Consider the following 9,941-nt stretch of genomic DNA (forward strand, 5'->3'; position numbering starts at 1 on the left):
AACTTGTGGTTATGACAGTGGTAGGTATCGAAGGGGGACATTTTTTGCGACCTAGGTGTCCCAAATTCCTACTTGTCTATGTAACATTGATAAATAATAATCTTTGTTATCATTTACTGTTATGTACATAATTAGTTACATTCAGATAAATGCAATTTTCCACAGTAGTAGTAGTAGTATTAGTAGTAGTAATCTTATATTGTGTATCGTTCCAGCCACGGCACTCTGCCTTTTTTGTTATTTAGGTATGTGTTGTGAAGAGTTAAGCATGAATTGGGGGATGGGCAAGGTGTAGTAGTACAGTGAGTAAATCCCTCCCTCACACACAAATCTATTTTATAGGTATAAAAAATCTACAAAATTAATCTAAATTCGAGTCAGTAGGTCAAATGCACAAAAGTTATTTAACACGCATTCTATGCCCATCTAGGCTTGGCTCACCGCCTAATTCAACAAGGTACACCTGCCAACAAGGTTTGATTTTACCCTTGATCTACATTTTACCAACTTCACACCATTATCCCAAAAAATTTTCAGATAGGGCAACTTACAAGCATGCGTTAAGTTATACAAATAACTATTATAAATATTGATGATAATGTCAAAAAAGAAAAACTCAAGAAATGTTTTTAGCTTAAAGAAACTTTGGCTAATTTGAGCTCGTATAAATGTCTGAACGTGCAAATCCGATACTAAACCCAGACAAACGTGACCAACATTATAACGCTTTAAAAGATTTTAATAAAATTTGTTTTGATGGTAAACACATTTGAGTTCAGCAATTAAGAATAATTCTTTTACATGTGTGATCCTTAATTTTCCAAATATCCCGAATTTTCAGTCTATAGAAAAACGAGGTTATTTAAGTTAGAGAAGTATTGTCATTTTCTGAAGAGGTTCATTAATACTCTTTTATAACACACAGGTACAGGCCAATTATTTTTTCCACTTGGCATGTGTGTCAAGCCATGAAAAGCACAGTTGGTGCTCGTGGCTTGGTTGAGTGTCCTCAGCTCACACACTGGGTACGGGATCGATCCCTGGTACGGGTTAAACGTTGCGCACGTTTCCTTACACCTGCTGCCCCTGCTCACCTAGCAGTACGTTGGTACCTGGGGGTTACACGATTAGTGTGGGTCGCATCTTGGGGGACAAGATTAACCTTAGTTGTCCAAAATGCTCTGCATGACCAGGGGCTTCCTGTATAGTATATCAATTATGTTAACAAGGTTTTTAATAGTTTTATCATGTACTTCTAGAAATAAAGATTATAATAATCAGCAGTTCTCGCGTGCCTGGAGAAATGTTAGGTGGGGTCCATCTGCTTTAAGTGTACGTTTCTCCAGCAAGTGTTGGCCAACCCTACTTCAGTAACCATCTCCCTGAACAATAGTCGAAAATTGTAATGCAACTCTCATTTCCTCTCCCTAAATGTTTTCAATGGGTTACCAAACTATTCATACAGACAATGGTGGATTTAACTACAGCTACGGCTTATGTCTGGTTGGTATTTTTTCCCAGGAACCGTAAGCTTTTCCGCACAAGATGTCTAAATCACTCACATCTGTATTCATTGACAAAAGAAAAGCGAATAGGGGAGGGAAAGGCAAAGAAGAGGGGAGAAGCGAGAAGAAACGAAAATACATTTTTTTTTTTAGCACGCCAAGGTAGGGTGACCCGAAAAGTCAGAAACACTTTCACCATCAATCACTCTCACTGTCTTGCTAGAGGCATGTCGACATTACAGCTCAGATGGCCCTCTAAACTGAAATATCCCCACTCCTCTTTCAAAAGTGCAGGTAATTTCCCGCCTCCAAGAATTCTAATTAACCTATTTCGCAAAATCTATACAGGCACTGCTATGCTCGCTCTTTACATGTAAAAATCACAAAAATAATTTTGCTTCACCGTTATCTAAAACGTCTGCTGATCTCAGGTCAACTAACAACGTCTCTGATGGCCGCTCACACAAGCTTCCATCCAGCCCAAATTTATGTACTCCCTTATCAGCCTACCTTCATTCTTTATTTCTATATTAAGCCATCTCAACAAATTCTCTTCCATCTTTAATTATTTATCGTTCGTACCACTGCTGGCCTTTTTTTTCCACATAATATTCACACCAAACACTGATCTCTTCTAACAACTACATTGCCTCCAGCCTCCTTTATGCACCATTCAGACCTTGGCACTAATAGCATCGGCACCTTTATACTCTTATATTTTCCTTTATGAATCCACTGAATTTTTTTTTTCATTATATCTCTAAACACTCGTCTATTTTAATTCACAGATTATTTGTCAACACGTTTACATCCAATATAAATGCAGTACGTATATTAAATTCCTCTCTGCATGTATTATGAAGCTAACAGTGTTGAGCATTATGATACACCACCAGCCTGATAATGACGCAAAACGAAGGAAAACAAAGTATTGTATATAAAAATAGTACTTTAACAGAGTGAATAAACATTTTTATATATTCTGTAAATAATTTTAAATACAATAAGCCCAGATAATGCTATAAGAATCCCATATCATAATTCCCATCAACTTTGTTGCCAGGCTGTTCGTTTGTCTTGCAGACTTTTTTGTTTGAAGAAAGTCAGGTAGTTCAGAGCTAAATAGCCACCCGAGGATAAATGTGGCTAATATTCATTCATATATTTTATCTGGACATGATACATAGTTGTACAATGAATTATAGTACATTAATGTCTGCCAATCAAAATCAGGTTTTAATAAGTGACAACGGACACTATTCTAAATGGACACGAAGCTTACCAATCAAATTTAACAGTTAGGTTATTACTAATTAACTACCAGGAAGAATTATGGCGCCGCAATACTTCTCTACACCCACTATGTTAAGCCCAGCCCACCTGACCTTGACAACTGGCTGCCAAACACTAACTTTATCTTCCTTCATGGGATGGGGGACGGGGGAGGCGGTAGAATCTGGTTAAACATTTCTTAATCCTCATAACAAACCTGTTTTCTTCTCACATCTTGGGTAAAATGACGGATGCGTAACAAAACTTTTAAACCTCTTGAAAGTGTCCCAGTCTTGAGTACATATACAAAATACTAAAAAAAAAGTCTACTTAGCTTGGCTAATAAATTCACTCAGAATATGTTAATTACACTGGCCAGCAATGTATTCTGTTCACGTTTAAATAAAAGTATCTAATTTTGGGACACTAAATTCAAATCTGAAGGGTATTAATGTTCCAAGAGAGTGAAACGGACCACTATAGTGAACTGTTTCACTAAGACAGCCAGAGTGGAGAAGAGGTATCAGGGAAACCTTAAGACCAGTTTGATTATTATAATGCAAAAGAAGCGCTAAACCTACAAGGATCATACAGCAGTACCAGTTTGATGTCTGACTACTGCTATAGATTCAGGAAGGATATAGGAAAGCACTGGTTTGGTAAGAGTTGTGGATGAGTGAAAAACTCTCGAGTACCGTCACAGAAGCCAAGATGTGTAATTTTAAAAATAAATTGGATAAATATATGAGTGGGTGTGGGTGGGTGTGAGCTGGACCTAACTAGCTTGTGCTACTAGGTCGGATGCCGTGCTCCTCCCTTAAGTGACTTATCTGACCTCACTAGGTCAGCGAGGTCAGAGCTTTAAGGTCACTAGGTAAGTGAGCTTAAGCCGGTGGGAAAGTTGGACCTGCCTCGCATAGGCCAGTAGGCCTGTTGCAGTGTTCCTTCTCATGCTGGAGAACCATACCCAACAAGCGAATAAAATGAAAATTGATTTAAACGTTTGTACGAGTGGATTTTGTTTTTAATCTTTGTTATGCATACTTATAATGATCATAATAATACCTATGATTGCTGGGTAATAAGTGTGGTTCTTCAACCTTAAATATGCGCATGTTAGTGGCCTTGTGCTTAATATTTTATTACAAGTAACATACATTTTATATACCACAGAAATAATTTGCTTTTGTTTCAACAAACTCTGACTTGTGATCAGCGCATCAAAATTAATTTAAAGCAACTAATTTGGCTTCTCTTGTGGCTTAGCGTTTTTTTTTTATAATAATTTGGCTTCTGAACTGGATAAATGGTTAAATTTTGTTAACTAGTTATTTGAAGAGCCAAATCCTATTTTTTTCTGGCTTTGCAACTCCTATATATAATTACACTAATTTTTTTAAATACGAAACAAAATCTAATGTTCAGGAACAATCTCCATTAACGCTTTTAACATTAAATATCGCGTTTAATATTTTTTCATTTAAATTATTACGTATGTTAACCTCCAAAATATTTACATTACAACCTACACAAATATGCATATAACGATGACAAACTAATATTGAACCAAAATAACAGACGAGCCATTTTAAGTTCACTTAGAGAATGGTAACCATAGTTATATCATTATAAGAATAGGCTGAAAAAATTTCCTTCCCTGTTAAAAGGTTTTTGACATGGATTTTTTTTACACTGACGTTATATAAGTAGTTATGCCGAATTTATAATGGAATAACGCAATAATGTCGAACAATGTGACTTATTTCCAATGTGGCTCCAGATTTGAGTCATATAGAGATAATTAGTGTATATAGGCTGTCTGAATTTTGAATTACATGACTGACATACAAGTGAAACCTGGTGAATGTCTTATTATTAATGTGGGAGCGCTAAACTCAAAGGGGTCATACAGTGCCTGGAGAAATGGGAGGAAATTAAGCTCGATCCAAGGAAAGGGATGTCAGGTTCAATTCCTTGGATCAAGAGCCCTCATACCGGCATCAAGGAACCTCCCTCGAGAGAATAGATAAATGAAGGATAACCATACAAGGGCACCAATGGAAATAGATTTGTTATACTTAACTAGGTTTGTCTTTTCATTCATTGGCGCGCGCTAAACCCATAGGGGATATGCAGAGCCAGGGAAGACAATCAGAATCCATCCAGGGAAGGGGAGGACAGGTCTGATTCCTTGGATCAAGAACCCCTCAAACGCATCAAGACTACTGAGAAGTTAACTGGGTTATGTTAATTCTATAATTTAAAACCTTTATAAATGTTCCAAATAAAATGTGGCATAAATAAGATTATAATCAAGGGGAAAGCGCTAAACCCGTAGGATTATACAGCGCATGTGGGGGGAATGGAAGGTATTGAGGCTTAATTCAGGGAACTGGAGCCCAGATCCAGTGTCCTAGATCAAGAGCCCCTCACCAGCATCAAGGAACCTCCCTTAAGGGAGGCATAAATAAGAACCTAAAAATCCTGAAGTTCACAAGCCTAGAACACTACGTTAGGCCTACAGGCCCATGTTTGGCAAGTCAAACTCACTAATTTTTATAAATGGTTATAACTATGACCATAATTTTTAAAGGGGTGGAGAGGTAAGCCAGTGGAAGGTCTCGGTCAGATAACCAAAAACTCCAACGGCAAGTGTCAACAAGAGTGATATAGATAAGTGCAACAAGCTCCTACATAGTCATTGAAGATGAAATCTTGGGATAGTTTTAGAAGTATGTGGAACAAGCCTAGGGTTATGTAAGGTTGGTCAGGAAACAAGACAAGTGTTTCCTGACCAACCTTACCTAACCTAACTTGTCCCACCTAGTTATAAAACTTTCCAAGATTATAGCTTCAATGACAATATATGGGAGTTAATTGGACTCTTCTACAATACTCTTGTTTAATATCCACGTTGAATCAACATTACTCACCATAAAAAGGCCCATTTGTAGTTGACAGTGGAGTGTTACATCTGATAATGGTGGAAAAATTAGCTGCAGCGCGGCCCAGGGGTCGTGAAGCTGCCATTGCAGCTCAACAACAGTAGTAACAACAGGAACAACAGTGGCAAACAGTAACAAGAGCAGCAACAACCTTAATGTCAGCAGTGTGAGGCTATCTGTGAGCAGCAGCAGCTGGTCTGGCTGACTCCCTGGCTCACTCTCCTCCTCCTCAGTTGCTTAACCATCAATTATTCTTCATGTTATCATCATTTAAATACACAATACACTACCTCTAATTTTTCATTGTCTCTGGTTATGAAATATATTGGATTTACTGATACATGTGTACAGCCTTAATGATCAATGTGTAGTTGACAGCCTTAAACTTCATTAAATAAGGATCCTAATGGAAATAATTTACTGACTTTTTTTTTTTTGGGTTATCCTGGGTAATTTATACTATATATGATAATTGTACTTATGAGTACCTGTGCCTATATAAACTTACTTAAAGTTTTGCACACATGATATATGTAAATATTTAGACACAGGTACCCATATTATTATAATCAAATTTGTGTAAATGGCCTAGGATAACCCTAAAAAAATTATCGGTGACATTTCTATTGGGTGTATTTCTCTTAGTATATATATGCTGTAATAAAGTTGGTAGAATTACCGACAATATGTAAAGTAAAAGGACACAAGTGCAACTAATGTGACATTTTATTGTGGCAACGTTTCGCTCTCCAGGAGCTTTATCAAGCCATTACAAACAATACACTCTGAGCCTTTATATACCCTCTGTGTCCATGTATTGTTTGTAATGGCTTGATAAAGCTCCTGGAGAGCGAAACGTTGCCACAATAAAATGTCACATTAGTTGCACTTGTGTCCTTTTACTTTATATATATATGCTGTAAATTCACTTTAATATTTGTTTTAGGGATCAAAATATCATTATCCGGTGGTGAAAATGTTACCTTTGTACCCTTAATGGACATAGTCAAGTTGATAGGCTTTAAACCTCATTAACCAGCCAAATAAATTTTAGTTTCAATTAATTTTAATCAGTATTCATACTCATGCAATTATTTATTTCTATCACCTCTGAGGTAAAACTATCAACTCTGTTTTATATTAAGATCTGTTAATAGTAACATTGTTGGTGCAATATGCATTGTTATTATTACAATAAAAAGTAAGCACTAAACCCACAAGGATCACACAGCGCAGCATATTGTTGCTTAACAATCATTACATTTGAAAAGCTTATTTTTTTATATATTCACGAGGGAGCGCTAAAAAAGTAGGGGCTATATAGCACTTCAGGAAATGGAAGGCAGTCAGGTTTGATTTAAGGAACTGGAGCACATATCCAATTCCTTGGATCAAGAGCCCCCTCACCAACATCAAGGAACCTCTTTTGAAAGGAAATTGTTATTTCTTTAAAACTACTCGTTCGTGGAGATATGTGTTTTTTGGGACCTGACGACCTGTTGGAGTGAGCATTATTGTAATCAATAAAGAAGCGCTCAACCTACAAGGGTCATACAGCACAGGCTCGAGTGAACAGGGTAGTTTTTTTTTTTTAACAAATCGGCCGTCTCCCACCGAGGCAGAGTGACCCAAAAAGAAAGAAAATCCCCAAAAAGAAAATACTTACATCATCATTCAACACTTTCACCACACTCACACATAATCACTGTTTTTGCAGAGATGCTCAGAACACAACAGTTTAGAAGGATATACGTATAAAAATACACAACATATCCCTCCAAACTGCCAATATCCCAAACCCCTCCTTTAGAGTGCAGGCATTGTACTTCCCATTTCCAGGGCTTAAGTCCGGCTATATAAAAATAACCGGTTTCCCTGAATCCCTTCGCTAAATATTACCCTGCTCACACTCCAACAGCTCGTCAGGTCCCAAATACCATTTGTCTCCATTCACTCCTATCTAACACGCTCACGCACTCTTACTGGAAGTCCAAGCCCCTCTCCCACAAAACCTTCTTTACCCCCTCCTTCCAACCTTTTTGAGGACGACCCCTACCCCGCCTTCCTTCCCCTGCAGATTTATACGCTCTCCATGTCATTCTACTTTGATCTATTTTCTCTAAATGACCAAACCACCTCAACAACCCCTCTTCAGCCCTCTGACTAATACTTTTATTAACTCCACACCTTCTAATTTTCACACTCCCAATTTTCTGCATAATATTTACACCACACATTGCCCTTAGACAGGACATCTAAACTGCCTCCAACCATCTCCTCACTGCAGCATTTACAACCCAAGCTTCACACCCATATAAGAGTGTTGGTACCACTATACTTTCATACATTCCCTTCTTTGCCTCCATAGACAACATTTTTTGTCTCCATATATACCTCAATGCACCACTCACCTTTTTTCCTTCATCAATTCTATGATTAATCTCATCCTTCATAAATCCATCCGCTGACACGTCAACTCCCAAATATCTGAAAACATTCACTTCTTCCATACTCCGCCTCTCCAATTTTTCTTTATCTAAATCATTTGATACCCTCATCACCTTACTCTTTTCTATGTTCACTTTCAGCTTTCTACCTTTACACACTCTCCTAAACTCGTCCACTAACCTTTGCAATTTTTCTTTAGAATCTCCCATAAGCACAGTATCATCAGCAAAAAGTAACTGTGTCAATCCCCATTTTGTATTTGATTCCCCATAACTTAATCCCACCCCTTTCCTGAACACCCTAGCATTTACTTCTTTTACAATCCCATCTATAAATATATTAAACAACCATGGTGACATTACACATCCCTGTCTAAGACCTACTTTTACCAGGAAGTAATCTCCCTAGTTCTACACACTCTATTGTTATTATTAATATAATAAAAAACAAGTGCTAAACCAAATATTTTGTGAAGGGATTCAGGGAAACTGGTAGCTGGATTTGAATCCTGGAGGTGGGAAGTACAATGCCTGCACTTTAAAGGAGGGATCCAGGATATTGGCTGTTTGGAGCGACATCTAAACTGTCATATGTGGGCGTCTCTGCAAAGACAGTGATTACGTGTGAATGATGATGAAAGTGTTTCTTTTTTGGGTCAACTTGCCTCGGGTTATTATAATCAAAGAAAGTGCTTAACTAACAAGGGTCATGCAGTCCCTGCCTCGGAGGGAGATGGCAGTTGTGTTGAAAAAAATTTTTTTTTAGTAATAGATAGCAGAGATAACTAAGCATGAGTAGGAAACTTTTATATTTATACAATTATCACTTGTGGTGGGAGAACAAGTCAGGTTGTGACCATTGTTTCTCCTTCAACATTTGTAATCCAAATCATCCTGGTACACTGCAGAATATACTATACAGAGAGGTGTACTGTAAATCTGTGTACATAGCCAACACTGATCATAATTACCGTATTTTGTGGCTTATAATTATTATAATAAAAAAGAAGTGCTAAGCCACAAGGGCTATACAGCTGTGGCTTATAAGACGCGGCTTGTAAGACTTAGTTTTAGTTTCAATGGCTCGGCATTGGACGTAACTGGGAGAGCTACAGCCCACCCCAAACTTACAGCTCCTATCACTGACTTTCAGTTTATAGGAGACATTTTATGGAAAAAAAAAATGCCTCTAATAAGCAGTGAAATACAATATTACATTCATGGGATCATGCAGCACCCAGTAATGGGAAGTAATCAGGTTTGATCTAGAGGAGGATGTTATTATTATAATCAAAAAGAAGTGCTAAGCCATAGAGGAGGATAAATATTAAACATATTCATATTCGTGGGGAAGCACTAAACTGGAAATGAAGAATGGGTGGCACTTTGGTTCAATTCAAGTTAGAGGACAGGCCAATTTCCTTGGATCAGAAGCACCTCGCCAGCTTCAAGGCACCTCTTTTAAGGGGCCAAAGAAGTGGTAAGTAGTTACACTATCTTTGATCAAGAGTTCTTCCCCAGCATCAAGGCATCCCTCCATTCCTTTAATGGGCCTTTAATCATAAGGAATAGTTTCCTTAAGCCACTTTAGGCCAACTGAGCCTTGGAGACAAAGCCTTACAAGTTGTTGCCAAGCTACTTTAAATGTTTTAACTCGTGGAAAGTAGTCATTTAATCCGGTCCCATGTTAGAAACCAATACAAACTACTGCCATAGATTTCTGACATGTAACAATAAATATAACATTAAGGGTGCAAATAAATAAATGCTAA

The 9,941-nt window shown here is 37.6% G+C and overlaps 1 protein-coding gene across 2 annotated transcripts in view; it reads right to left on the reverse strand.

The window, feature by feature from the left end:
* The window catches only part of LOC128701242 (rhodanese domain-containing protein CG4456), a 38,050-nt gene extending 32,105 nt beyond the window's left edge, over positions 1-5,945 (reverse strand). The window contains exon 1 of one of the 2 annotated variants that reach the window (XM_053794832.2): positions 5,711-5,945. In XM_053794832.2, the coding sequence (XP_053650807.1) occupies positions 5,711-5,807 (97 nt within the window). In that variant the 5' untranslated portion in view covers positions 5,808-5,945. The remainder of the gene's footprint in view (positions 1-5,710) is intronic. The other variant, XM_053794833.2, reaches the window with a different exon arrangement.
* Between the last annotated feature and the right edge of the window lie 3,996 nt (positions 5,946-9,941).

This window comes from Cherax quadricarinatus, chromosome 72 (assembly GCF_038502225.1).
Source record: "Cherax quadricarinatus isolate ZL_2023a chromosome 72, ASM3850222v1, whole genome shotgun sequence".
Classification (NCBI taxonomy): Eukaryota; Metazoa; Arthropoda; class Malacostraca; order Decapoda; family Parastacidae; genus Cherax; species Cherax quadricarinatus.